Below are 14,194 nucleotides of genomic sequence, written 5' to 3'. Positions count from 1 at the left end.
TCTCCCAGAAGTCTTGGGCATGCCTTTGGCTCGGAGGAGGTTCGGCAGGCTGGGTTTGCTCTCCCACCCAGATCCTGCCCAGCCCTCTGCTGATGACTCTAGGTCAGGCCTGAATGGCCCTCCTTGTTCTCCTAACCCCTTCCCCAGACCCACTCAGAAGTGGGAGCAGCAGGATCTTGAGCTGTGGGCTCAGGACCCAGTCCAGTCACTTACAGGGCCCAGGTCTCTGAGTTCCATCTGCTGTGGGGCAGCCTCTACCTTTCCTGTGGCTCCTTCCTCAGCCCCTACCCCTCTGTCTTCCCACCTGCCCACTGGCTTTCTCTTCCCTCCCATTCCTTTCCCTGGGGTCCAAGATCCCAGACCTTGAGGACAGGGGCTGGGGTCCAGGCTAGGGTCAGGGAGGAGGGTGCTGTCCTGGTGTCCTGGTAGAGGCCCCTGAGCTTGTGTTGGATGGTGACATTGTCCCTCAGACATGGCCTGAATCCTGGTCCTACCTGTGACCTGCTGGGTAACCTCAGGCAAGCTCCTTAGCCTCTCAGAACCTCCACTTTCTTCTCTGGAAAACAGATATCATCATAGCCGCTGCCACCCACACAGTTCCTGGTGCACAGTGCATGTTCACTGCATGGCAGCTGCTCTCTTGATGATGATCTGGGCTCCTGGCATCCCTGCCCAGGGCTGGAGGGGCCTGCCATCCCAGCCTCCCTCTTCCCCCTCTGTCCGCACCTTTCCCTCTTCCCTGAGTGTGGGGTGCCGTGTCCACCTTAAGATTTCTCTAGAAACTTTGTGAGTCTGTGGAAGCAGGCATGTGTTGAGTGTGTACATTGAGAGCTGTGTATGTAACCATGTGAGTACATGTCTGGTGGGCAGTAGATGGCTGAGTGTGCTCAGTGGTGAATGCTCCCAAGTGCCTGTGAGCCCACAGTGCACACCTGTGTGACAGGATGCAGAAGAATAGTGCAGGTCTGTGTTGGGGTGTGGTGTGTGTGTGTGTGTGTATGTACACGATTAAAGGGACAGGTTGGTGTGGGGGGAAAAGCCTGGATTCTGGTGCTGTACTGCCTGGGTTTGCATCCCAGCCTTGCCACCTTTTAGGTGAGCAGCCTCTCTTTGTCTCAGTTTTCTCATCTGTAAGACCATCATCATCATCTTAGAGATGGTACCTGTTGATAATGACTGTAATACTGACCTCATCATTCAGCCTGTGAGGACCAAAGGAGTTAATACTTGCAAAGCCTTTGGAACAGAGCCTGGAAGAAGACAGAAACGGTGTTAGCACTTGATGAACAGCTCCATCAGCTTGATTGTGAACCTCTTGAGGGCAGGGACAATGTCTGTTTTGCCTCCCAGGGGGTCTGCTCTCACCTAGCCGGACCTCTGCATATAGTAGGTGCATGAGGCTGGTGAATGAATGGCTGTCGGCCTGGGCGTTCAGGGAGGGGTGTGTGTCACTGCATCCCTGAGATGGGGCTGTGTGTGATGGGGATGTGTGTGCGTGTGCGCGCCTCTGCTCGCTTTCTGGAGCTCGCTGCTATTTCAGGAAGCCTCCAGTCTCCTCCTCCTTATGTAAATAAACATGACAGATCCCATCGGCTGTACCAGCGCGGGAGGTGGGGAGGCTGGAGTGGGTGGGAGCGGGGAGGCGGCGGCCGGAGGGGTGTGCGTGCTGCGTGCGCGTGTGGCCGGCTGGCCGCGGGCGGGCGGCGTGCGCGTGTGCGGGAGGGGGCGCGTGGGGGCGCGTGGGGGCGCGGGAGGGGCCTCGGCCCTGCCATGCCGGTCTCCGCCCGCGGGGGAGGAGACGGGGGAGGAGGAGGGGAGCAGCCGGCCGGGGCGACTCAGTGACCAGCCGGCCGGCCCAGCAGAGGTGGCTGCACTGCCCGCCGCCCGAGATGGGGGGACAGATCACCCGGAGCACTCTCCATGGTAAGGCCCCGCGGATGCCTGCGGGCCCGCCCACCTTAGCCCGGAGACCGCCTGGGGAGGCCCGGCGGAGGGGCGCTGGGGCTGAGGGCTTGGTCATGCCCCTACGTCTTCACTCCATGGGGGTTCTGGGGCTGTGTGAGGGACACCTTTTGGTGGTGGGCACTGGGGTGGGGGCAGCAAGGGAGCTGGGCACAGCGGGAAGAGGGGTGCCTTCCCTGACAGTGGCGCCTCCCGCTGATGGTGGGAGTCAGGCAGCTGAGGCTCCCCACAAAGTCTCCTTGTCCTCTTACTTCCATGTCCTCTTACCAAGGTGCTGACTAGTCCCCAAGTGGGATGCGAAGTCCTGGGTGTCCCTACCCGCCTCTCCCGGGACAGAGGCAGCCAGTTAGATAGCTGGGGGGACCTGCTTGTCGGCCCTGGGATGTGGGCCTTGGAGGTGGTGCTGTGTTCTCTGCTGGAGCCCCGCAAAGACATGTGGGCACCCACATGTGTGCCGAGTGTGCATGAGTGTCTTTGCTCGTGAGTAGGCACTGAAGGTGCCTGTGGGTGTGCACCTGTGCTGGCTTGTGCCTAAGCACACGGGTGTGCAAGTGACAGCACCCCACAGTGCCTGACCTCGCTTCTCCAAGTGTGTGCTCTGTGGGGGAGGCCAGCGAACTTCTGAGCCCTGCAGGTCACATCCACAGTCAGACAGACCCACAGCCTGGAGCTGAATGGGTGAAAGAGAGGGGGCCACTGGCTGGCTCCCCATTTGCAGAGCTCCTGCTTGCTCCAACCCCTGTTCTCTTGTTCCCCTAGCTCTAGTACTGTGGTCTGGGGAGCGCTGTGGCCGATGTGGCAACAGACCCAGAGAGGAGAAGCCTTCCTAGGGACTTGTGTGTCTTCCCTGGGCCCTGGGAACTGGGGTTCCTTTACAAACTGGCCAGAACAGTGCGGGCTGACCTTGGGGAGTCCCTGATGCACTCCCCTATGTCCCCTGCTCCCTGCTTGGACGGGGTATTAGGAGGTGGGACAGTGTCCATCTGCCGAGTCCAGTGGGCACTGAGGAACCTGGGAGAGGCTCAGGAAGGAAGGAGGGTGGCGCAGGAGCAAGTGGGCAGCTGCAGCCGGAACTGGTGACCAGGTGGCTTCTCCCTTCCAGGCTCTGGACTTTGGGAGAGTAATTTCTAATTAAAAAAGAAAAAAGACAGGGAAAGATGTAGGAAAAGCAAATGATTGGCTCTCTTAAAAGGAAATGAATTCTATCCTCGGTTTGGAGGGCTAAGTGACAGATGGAAGGCCCTGGAAGACACATAATCCGGAGCCAGGCCAGGGGCACTGCCAGTGGCCTGGGCCTTGGCTGGAGACTTGGATTGGACTGACCTGGGCCTGGTCTTGCCTGTCTGTGGGGTGGGGGTTCTTCTCAGGGCTTGCTGGCCCTGGTGGGGCCTGTTGGCAGAGGGTCTGGAGCCGACTGGCATTTTCCACTGGAGTCAGACTTGGGCAAGCCTGTGGTCTGTGAAGGACAGAGAGGCCCTCAGAGCAGGCTCGGGACACACTACACTGTCCTCCAGCTGGAGCACAGGCTCCCTAGAGGGTGAGGACCTGAGACCACCCTAGCTCATGCTCTGGGAGTGGGTGGATGTGTTTTGTAAGGAAGGCAGATGTCTTCCTGAGCCTCAGTTTTCTCACCTGTCAATGAGACTAGTAATAGCACCCTCCTCCTAAGACTGCTGTGCAGGCCAGGTCCGGTGTTCACGCCTGCAATCCCAGACACTTTGGAGGCTGAGGTGGGAGGATTGCTTGAGCCCAGGAGTTTGAGACCAGCCTGGGCAACATAGCGAGACCTTGTCTCAAGAAAAAAAGAAAACAAGATTATTGTGAGGATTACATGAATCATGTGAGCGGAGAACTCAACATGGGGAAAATCAGGAGGGCTTGGAAAGGCATCCTGGGCCCAGGGTCATATTCCCTCCCTCTCATTTGTCCCATTTCCCTGGAGGCAGGAGGATCACTTGGGGTGCTCTGAGAACTCTAGGAATTGGGCCTCCAGGCTAGGTGGCCATCAGTGAGCGCTCGTCAAATGCCCCATCTGCCTTGGCCTCCACCCTTTTGCCAGCACTGCCCTCCCAGGCAGGGCCTCCCGTAAGCTGGCCCTGGCCTTTGCCATTGCACAAGTAGAGGGGACAGGAGTTGGAAGGTCTGGAGAGGGAGTGTTTGCCTGTGCCCACACAGCCAACCCCCACCCCCATCAGAACCCTTGCATATGCGTCCTCACGCATCCACGCCCATGTGTGCCCACAGCTGTACACACGCCCTGGCTGCCCCAGCAGCTCTGGTTTCACCTTCTTCTGGGAAATGAGCTGGGGCCAGCGTGAGACACAGGGGTTTGCTCCTTCCTAGGGGTGCCGTAGCCTGTAGCTGGGCTCCTGAAGGCACATTGAAATGGTCCTGGATTGTATTTTTCTTCTCTTTTTTTTTTTTTTTGAGACGTAGTCTCACTCTGTCGCCCAGACTGGAGTGCAGTGGCACGATCTCAGCTCACTGCAACCTCCGCCTCCTGAGTTCATGCAATTCTCTGCCTCAGCCTCCTGAGTAGCTGGGTTTACAGGCACCTGCCGCCATGCCCGGCTAATTTTTTGTATTTTTAGTAGAATGGAGTTTCACCATGTTGTACAGGCTGGTCTTGAACTCCTGACCTCGTGATCCACCCGCCTCAGCCTCCCAAAGTGCTGGGATTACAGGCGTGAGCCACCACGCCTGGCTGATTGTATTTTCTTTAGGGCCTTGGACTTTCGGCTTGTTTCAGGTCAAACATTTTGGATTGCTACGTTAAAGTGGGTGAGGGGAGGGCGACAGAGGAGGACCCAGGACTCTGTATGTGTGTCGGGGGTTATCTAATTGTGTGTTTTGTTTGTGGACGTGTTTTGGCTCTCTGAGCTTCTGATGTCAACAGATGTGTATCTGTGTTTTAGATCTCTGTGTACCTGTGTGATGTGTCTGTAACTGTGGATTGAAGCGACTGTGTGTTGCCGTGCCTATGTTTCCATGCGGGGGCAGCCACATCTATGGTCCTCTGTGCCTGTGCCATGCCTCTGTGTGTGTGTGTGTGTGTGTGTGTGTGTGTGTGTGTGTGTGTGTGTGTGTAGTGCAGCTGGTGGTGAGGAGTCGGGCTCCTCTGGGACCAGCCTGGCAGGACACCCATGGGGAAATGAATTCCCGTTTGGAAAATGGTTTCAGTGGTTACACGCTTGATCTCTTCCATCCGGCAGGTTTCCAGAGCTGCTCCCAGTCTTGAGGGCAGGCTGACAGGGGTGGGAAGGGGAGTGCGAAAAGGGAGGCAGCAGTGACACTGGGAGGCCTCCCTCCTCTCGCCTCTGCTGTCCTCTCTTCTTCCTTTCCCCCCACCTTCCTCCTTCACCTCCCTTCAGTGCTCCCTCAGGGCAAGGAATGGACCCCTTGCTGACGGCTGATGTGTAGGTGACATATGCACATGCACCCAGACATACATGTCACCCTCAGGTTAGTCTCTGGATTTAACAAGCCTGAGTGTCAGAGGATGCTGGTGTACAGGGACCCGAGACATTGGCTCCCACCCCCTCCTGTCACAGAGGGAGAGGCTGCGGCCAGAAAGGGAAATGGCTAACTGAGGCCACACAGCTGGTGCCTCAGTGGGGAAGCCAGGCCTTCTTCCTTCTGCAGCCGGTCCACTACTTACCCTTCTTGGGTTCCTTAATCCTCAAGCAGGCAGCAGTGGAGAAGGCATCCAGTGGCCTTGTGAGATTAGCAGAGGGAGCCACCCATCTCCTGGCAGCAGCTCTGGGGGCTTAGGCCAAGGGGAGCTCCGGAGCTTGAAGGTGCACACCCCCACACCCCGCTCGTGCCTGTGGACTCCAGGGAGGTGGGCATCGGGTCACTCTAGCTCTGCGTTCCCTTGCCTCAGCCTGGCGCCTGGCACACAGTGGCTCCCAGCAGATGCTGGCTTAGTGGGTAGGGGGGAAGAGTATGGGGTGGACAGAGGCCCTTGCCTGCTGGACGGCAGGGCAGTTGGAGCTGAAGGTGGCCTGAGGGGGTGGGTGGGGGAACCATCAGGGAGGGGAGGCCAGGGCTGGGCAGTGAGGCCAGGCAGTATTTGGAGAGGAAGGGAAGGAGGAGCAGTTATTCTCTGGGAGATTTTGAATCCTGTTCTGCTCTTGCTGGCTGTGTGACTTTGGGTCAGTCCCTTCATCTGTCTGCGTCTCAGTGTCCACTTCTGTAAATTGGGAAGGGTAAGTTACATAGTAAGCACTCCACAGAGTGTGCTTTTATGAAGGTTTTTGTGGAGGCTCCTCTAGGCCTGTGTGTGCTTGCCAGCGCATACACACACACGTGCACATACACACACGTGCACATGCACACACATGCGCACACACATGCACACACATACATGCGTGCACACACACATGCACATGCAGGTGCACACACATACACACATGCATCCATACATACACACACACATATACACACATGCACATGCACACATATACACAATGCATGCACACATTCATGCACACATACACACACACATACAGCCACAAGTGCACACATAAACACACTCACACATACACGCATGCACACACACATACACACCTGCTGCCTCTGTGTCCCCCAGCGCTTCTGGGCCTACACAACAGTGCTTGTGTCTGCCATGAGGCACACCTGCCATCTGTGTGTGTGCACGCATGTACACATGCATGACTATGGATTTTATATGGGGAACTAGGGGTGCTGATGTTACAGGGCTGTGCTTCCCCCCATTCTCCAGGCCTGGCCTGGAGGGCTTTGGGGAGGTGCTGGGAGGACAGGGACAGGGATTGGGAGCTGAGCCCTGAAGAGTTAACATTTGGAGTCCCCTCCTGGGATCTTGAGGTGGGACACAAGAGGGAGAGGAGGAGGATGGTCCTCTTCCCAGCAGTGGGGAATTGGGAGTCACAGCTGTATACACCTCTGGCTGCTAGAAATGTCAGTATGGGGATGTTGCAGAGTGAGTGAGAGCAAGAGGCTCAGTTGGGGATTAACTTGGCTATGAAGGTGCCTGTCTTGCCCGTTCCCTACCACTTTCTTTCACCCACCCTGTCATGATAGGTTCATTCATCTTCCAGGGAGCAGCAGGACCTACTGTTCCCATGCCAGGCGCTCTGTGGGAGGTGCTAGGGTGCTAACATGGCCCCCACCCTGGGCATGCATGGGGGCTGCGGTGTTCATGGAGAAACTGACTTAGGAGGAGAGAGGGGACTGAGCATGCCAGACAGCTAGCTGGGGTCCATGGAGGAACCTCTGCACAGTGCGACAGATCTGAGTTCAGAGCCCAGCTCCGCCACTTACCAGCTATGTGACTTTGGGCCAAGTTGTTACCTCTCATAGCCTGTTTCCTTATCTGTGAAATGGAACTATTGATACTGTTTTAGTCATCTATTGCCGCTTAACAAATTATTCCAAAACTTAGCAGCTTAAAACAACAAACATTTAATGCTCTCCCAGTTTCTGTGGCTCAGGAATCTCTGTGCTGTTTAGCTAGGTGCCTCTGACTTCATGTCTGTCGTGAGGTTGCAGTCACATTGTTGGCTGTGGCTGCATCAAAAGGCTTGCCAAACTTACTCATGTGGCTATGGGCAGTCCTTGGTCCCTTGCCAAATGGGCTTCTCCATGGAGTGGCCCTACACCATGGTGACTGGCTTCCCCCTGAGGGAGCAATTTAGGAGAGGCAAGAGAGTAACCAAGATGGGAGCCACAGTCTTTTTATAACCCAGTATTGGGTGTGACATTCCATTACTTCCTCTGTATTCTTTTTTTTTTTTTTTTTTGAGATTGGGGTCTCACTCTTGTCACCCAGGCTAGAGTGCAGTGGTGTGATCTCAGCTCACTACAACCTCCACCTCCTGGGTTCAAGCAATTCTCCTGCCTCAGCCTCCTGAGTAGCTGGGATTACAGGTGCCCGCCACCATACCTGGCTAATTTTTTAGTATTTTTAGTAGAGACAGGGTTTCACCATGTTGGCCAGGCTAGACTCGAACTCCTGATCTCAGGTGATCCACCTGCCTCAGCCTTTCAGTGTTGGGATTACAGGCGTGAGCTGTTGCGCCGGCCACTTCCTCTGTATTCTATTCATTCGAAGCTATGTGTTAGGCCCAACCCACGCTTAAGGGGAAGGGGTCACACAAGGGCCTGAAGGCCAAGAGGTGGATGCAGGGATTGTTGGGGCCATTGTAGGGGTTGTTCCCATAGACACCTGCCTTGCAGGGATTGGAGGGTGTGATCAGGTTGTGTTTGAAGGGCAAACTCTGCAGCATTTGATACACAAGAAAGAATCAACCCTCATGGCCTTCCTTATCTGATTCTTTTCTACTGCCGGCAAGTGAGGAGCTATTGAAGGTTCTTGAGCAGGCAGGCTATAGTCAGGCGTGCTAGGCAGGGAAGGGAGCTGCTCCCTTTATTCCATTCTTTTTCTAATTTCTCCACTGGACACCAGAAAGGGCAAGGCACAAAATGGGTGCTGCCTGAACTCCTGCCAATTCATCAGTAGATAGAAGAATCAAACACTAGCAATTCATTCAGCAACTTTTATTGAGGACCTGCTGTGTGCTGTGAACTAGGCTATGGGGAAACAGCAGTAAAAAAGACAATGGGGCTGGGCGCCGTGGCTTATGCCTGTAATCCCAGCATTTTGGGAGGCCTATGTGGGCAGATCATGAAGTCAGGAGTTTGAGACCAGCCTGACCAACATGGTAAAACCCCGTCTCTACTAAAAATAGAAAAATTAGCCAGGCGTGGTGGCTTGTGCCTGTAATCCCAGCTACTCAGGAGGCTGAGGCAGGAGAATCTCTTGAGCCTGGGAGGCGGAGGTTGCAGTGAGCCGAGATTAGGCCACGGCACTCCAGCCTAGGTGACAGAGCCAGACTCAGTCTCAAAAAAAAGAAAGTGGTCTCTGTGCTGGGGAGGCTCACAGTCCATCGGGGGAGAGACAGGCACAAATAACCCTGCAGCATTTACCAGTGCAGTGCTACTCTGCAGAACACAGAAGCTGATGGGAGTGACTTCTCAGCTCTCCTGAGGATGGCATAGAACCAAACCATTCTGGAGGCAGAAGAGACAAGTCAATGCATTGCATACAACAAGTGCCTTGGGGTATCTGGGCTTAATCTTGTGTAAGAACCAGGGTTGGGAAAGGCTGCTTGGTGATGGGTGCTCCGTTAGGGGGCTTATGGGGTCCTCAGAGGTCCATAGTAAGGCCCCTAACCTAGTCTGGAAAAAATCTACTTCTGAAGGATGCATGAGAAAGGCATTTTATATAGGTGGGAAGGAGGAAGGAAAGGTTCCCAGCACAGAAGTGGGCTTGGGCCAAGCCTGGAAATCAGAGGCAGGTGTGGGAGGTAGAGGCCCCTTTAGGGAACCCAAAGAAGTTTAATTCTGCCCAGTTTTACAATCATCTCTGTCCCCCAAGTTCCATCCTCACCTGTCCATCTCCCACCAGGAGTCAGGCATCCCCAGCTTTCCAGCCGTTCTCCTAAATCCTTTCCCCCAGAGCCCTGTTCAGTTAATGCAGATAAGCGAGTCCAAATCAGGACCACCTTGGCAATCTGAGATTAGGACGTTTGGGGTAAAATAGGACTGAAGTTCCTGGTTTCCCACTGGGCTGAAATGAGCCGATCACTTCCTGCAGTAGTTATGTTTGCTTTTATGTTTTTAAAAAAGACCTTATGTTGAGATCAAGTGTTAAAGTTTGCAAAATTCTTTCACATCTGTAAATTTACCGGGGCACCACTACAGCCTAGAGAGGTGGGCAGGGCGGCTATGATGAGCTTCATTTTACAGAGAAATAAATCAAGGTCCAGAGAGGTGAAGCAACTTGTCCAAAGTCACACAGCAAGTCTGTGGCCTGGTCAGGGTTTGAACCCAGGGCCTCTTGCCTCCAATGCTCATTCTCTGTGCCTCGCTCCACCGCCCAGAAAGTGAGACGAGACTGTCTCTTGGATGAAGATGATGATGCCAGCACTGGTATTCAGGACCATGGGTTCAAAACAAGATGATCTTGGATGCAGTGGGCTTTAGCTGGGCCTTGAAAGATGGGTGGGGTTTGGAGAGGCGCAGGTGAGACAGAGGGAATGGCTTGAGCAAAAGTGTGGGGGTAGAAAGCAGAGTAATATAAATAGGAATAATAATAATAATAATAATAGCAACTACTTACTGAATTTTACGTACACCATCTATTTTAATCCTCACAAGAATCCCATGAAGGCCTGCCATGACCCCATTTTACAGATGAGGAAAGTGAGGCTCCCAGAGGTCTTACAGTTAGTGACAGAGCTGCCTCGTTTGGGGGCAGCCAGCCCTGGGTTCAGATGTGGGTTCCTCACTCAATGTGTAAACCTAACTTCAGAGGATCTGTGCCAGAATGGCGTTGGGGGCATCAATCAAGACACTGCCCTTGAAGCCATGAGAGGCTGGGCACTGGCGTCAGTATCAGTGCCTCTGCTCTTGGCTGGGGTGGTGAGCTCCCCCCATCTCTCCTTGGCAGCCCAGCTGAGACCAGCCTAGGGCATCTGGGGCTCTGCCAGTGGTTCTGGGGCAGAGCTTGGTGGGGGCCATGGGGAGGTCACTCCGGAGGCTATGTGTGTCCAGGCGTCTGCCCCGGGACCCCGCTGAGAGGCAGGAATGTGGTCCGCCAGCTGAGGGTCACCCAGAGGGCTGGCCAGGCTTGTGTCTGGCAGCTCATAAATGCCCAGGAGGAATGGGGCTGTCGGGGGAGTTTCCACCATGTCAGCAGCAGCCTCGCCTGAGGAGGATGCCCCCCCTGGGGCTCCCAAGAAGCCTGTAAACCTGTCACTTGAGGGCCCTCCCTGGGAGCTCTGCTGAGAGCCAGGTGGCACAACTGGGGCTCCATCCAGTTGTGTGTGTCCCTGGTGGAGCAGCTGTGCAGCCCACACACACCCCCTTTTGAGACCCTTTGCTACAGCTGCTCCCCCAGCCCCCAGCCCCTCCTGCACACAACCTTCCCCGAAGTGCCTGCCGTCTTGGACTTATGGGGAAAAGGAGCTCTAGTACCAGAGGCTGAGTAGGGTAAAGGACCCCAGACATGGCCTTGGAATACCAGGGTTCAAGTCTCAGTTCTGCCACATAACTGCTGTGTGACCACAAGTGAGTTGCTTAACAATTCTGAATCCAACTCCTTCATTCATAGAATAGGAACCTTAAAGAGTCATAGTCCCGGTGCTGGGAGGGACCCTGTTGGATAGTGTAGGGAGGAAGCCCCACCCCCTGCTGCCCCCTCTGGACCCTTGGCATCAGAGCTATGTCCAAGGTTCATTCTCATTTTGCTTTCTGCTCACCACTCCACTCCCTGCCCCCAATATTTTAATGCCAGCCGGGATGGAGGAGGGGGTAGCAGGAGCAGGAGTAGCCGCAGTGGGGGAGGAGGGGGTCACCCTGATGAAGGCTTCACATTGGACACTCGTAGTCCATGAGAACAGCGCCCCCTAGAGGAGTGCTGGGCAGAGCGCATCGTGGCCCCTGCCCTGGTTCAGAAGAGTGGTGAGGCCTGAGTTAGGGCTGTAGCCGTAGGGTGGACAAGAGAGGACAGAACCCAGGTGTGCTTATTCCTGAGGCAGGATTGGTAGATTGAGTGAGGGGTGCTCAGGGGCTCCCCTGGAGCCAGGAGCAGGGCAGAGCAGGTCAGGAGTGCTGCTGGGGCCTGCCACATGACAGGAGCCCACAGTCCATGGCAGGAAATGCCCAGCACACCAGAGAGGGTTTTCAAGTGGTCTCCCCAGAGGTGGCTTGGTAGGCGATGATCACACAGCGAGCTGAGTACAGAGAGAAGGGGCTGAGGATAGCTGCTCAGGGCGGGCCTGGCCTCCATGGCTGCCCCGACGACCTGTTCACACTGTTGGCAGAAGACAGGCACGGTAGTCAGTGAGTGGGGCTTTGCAGCTACCAAAGTGCTCTCTCTCCATACCTGGGGCAGGGAACCCCTGTTCTGTTCCATAGCTGTGGAAGGAGCTTAAGGGTAGGGTGGCAGGCCCAACCAAGCACTGGGGGTCTTCTGGTAGATGGCCACCTCCAAGGCACTGCGCAAGGTGAGCTGATGGCGGTGCTATAGTGGTGAGAAAGTGCAGCCTCTCTTCTCTCCGTCTGAATGAAGATGTGACTTGTTAGTTGTATTATAGATTTTATTTTTTAATTTAATTTAAGTTTTTGTTTGAGACAGGGTCTTGCTCTATTGCCCAGGATAGAGTACAATGGTGCTACCACGGCTCACTACAACCTTCCGGGCTCAAGTGATCCTTCCGCCTTAGCCACCTGAGCAGCTGGGACTGCAGGTGTGCACCACCATGTCTGGCTAAGTTTTGTAGGTTTTTTTTTTTTTTTTTGTAGAGAAGGGGTTTTGCCATGTTCCCAGGCTGGTCTCGAACTCCTGGGCTCATGTGATCAGCCTGCCTTGGCCTCCCAAAGTGCTGGGATTACAGACCTGAGCCACTGCACCCAGCCAGCTATAGCTTTTAAATTGAGATATAATATGTATATAGTAAAACTTGTCCTTTTCAAATGTGTAGTTTTGTGAGTTTTGACAATGTACAAGTTGTGTAACCACTACCCCAATCTCAAGATATGGAACATTATTTCTTTCTTTTCTTTTTTTTTTAGACATGGAATCGTGCTCTGTCACCCAGGCTGAAGTGCAGTGGTGCTATCATAGCTCACTGCAATCTCAAATTCCTGGGCTCAAGCCATCTTCGCGCTTCAGCCTCCCAAGTAGCTGGGATTACAGGTGCGAGACACCATGCCTGGCTAATTTTTTATTTTTATTTGTACAATGAGATGAGGTCTCACAGTGTTGTCCAGGCTAAGAAATGGAACACTTCCATCGCCATAAAAACTTCCTTCCTGCCTCTTTGTAGTCAAATCTCTCCCCTGCTCTCTTTCTCTGATACCTACTGATCTCTGTGTCTCTCTAGTTTTGCCTTTTCCAGAATATCTTACGGATGGAATCGTACAGCATACAGCCCTTTGCATCTGGCTTCTTTTACGTAGCATACTTTTGAGAGCCATTTGTGTGTGTGTGTGCATCAGTGGTTATGCTCCTTTTTATTGCAGAGTAGTGATTGCATGGAGCTGCCACATTTTTAACTGTTCACCAGCTGAAGGACGTTTGAGTTTTTTCTAGTTCAGGGTTATCATGAATAAAGCTGCTGTACATTTGTGTGCAGGTCATGTTTTCATTTCTTGTGGGGAAGTGCCCAGAAGTGCGAGTGCTGGAGACATATGTTAGGCGTTTTTCGCTTCATGAGAAACTGCCAAACCATTTTCAACATTGGTTTTCCAGGTTGTGTCGCGTCCCAGCAAGAATGCAGGAGGGCTGAGGACATGGTTTACATTTCTGTGTTTTGGTGGCATACATATAAATACATGTATCAATGTATTGCCCTGTATGTATGCTACATGAGATGCTTTTGGGTGGTACATGAAAGAACCTTTTTTGTTTTCTTTCTTTTTTGAGACAGAGTCTTGCTCTGTCACCCAGGCTGGAGTGCAGTGGTGCCATGTCGGCTCACTGCAACTGTCCGCCTCCTGGGTTTAAGCAGTTCTTGTGCCTCAGCCTCTCAAGTGGCTGGGATTACAGGTATGTGCCACCCTTCCCAGATAATTTTTGTATTTTTAGTAGAGACGGGGTTTCACCATGTTGGCCAGGCTGTTCTCGAACTCATGACCTCAAGTGATCCACTTGCCTCGGCCTCCAAAAGTGCTTGGATTACAGGTGTGAGCCACTGCACCCAGCCTGAAAGAATCTTTTTTTTTTTTTCATAGTTTATAGGTTATGAGTATTTTTTTAATTTGCATTTTAAAAATTTATCCAGCACACCAAATCCATGAATTCTTGGCTATTAATGCCTTTTAATTTTTTTGAGACACAGTCACACTCTGACCCAGGCTGGAATGCGGTAGCATGATCATGGCTTACTGCAGCCTTCAACCCCTGGGCTCAAGGATCCTCCTGCCTCAGCCTCCTGAGTAGCTGGGACTAGTGGGACTCAGTACAGGCACGCACCACCACATTCAGCTAATTTTTAAATTTTTTGTAGAGATGAGGTCTTGCTTTTGTTGCCCAAGCTGGTCTCCAACTCCTAGGTCTGAAGTGATCCTCCTGCCTTGGCCTCCCAAAATGCTGGGATTATAGGTGTGAGCCACTGTGTCTGGCCTCTTAATGCTTAATGGCCAATAACAAAGATTCTGCAGTCAGATTGCTGGGTTTGGCTTC

The 14,194-nt window shown here is 53.6% G+C and overlaps 1 protein-coding gene across 4 annotated transcripts in view; it reads left to right on the top strand.

Moving 5' to 3' along the window:
• LOC105478322 (neuralized E3 ubiquitin protein ligase 1) overlaps positions 1-14,194 on the top strand; it is a 98,945-nt gene that overhangs the window by 59,546 nt on the left and 25,205 nt on the right. The window contains exon 2 of one of the 4 annotated variants that reach the window (XM_071069175.1): positions 12,583-12,706. The exons of 2 other annotated variants lie outside the window; for them this stretch is intronic. In XM_071069175.1, coding sequence (XP_070925276.1) covers positions 12,583-12,706 — 124 coding nt within the window. Of the gene's footprint in view, positions 1-1,782; positions 1,924-12,582; positions 12,707-14,194 lie in introns of those variants that run through there. One more of the 4 variants, XM_011735461.3, reaches the window with a different exon arrangement.

Source organism: Macaca nemestrina, chromosome 9 (assembly GCF_043159975.1).
Source record: "Macaca nemestrina isolate mMacNem1 chromosome 9, mMacNem.hap1, whole genome shotgun sequence".
NCBI classification, from domain to species: Eukaryota; Metazoa; Chordata; class Mammalia; order Primates; family Cercopithecidae; genus Macaca; species Macaca nemestrina.
This window is presented reverse-complemented; position numbering and strand designations above follow the sequence as displayed.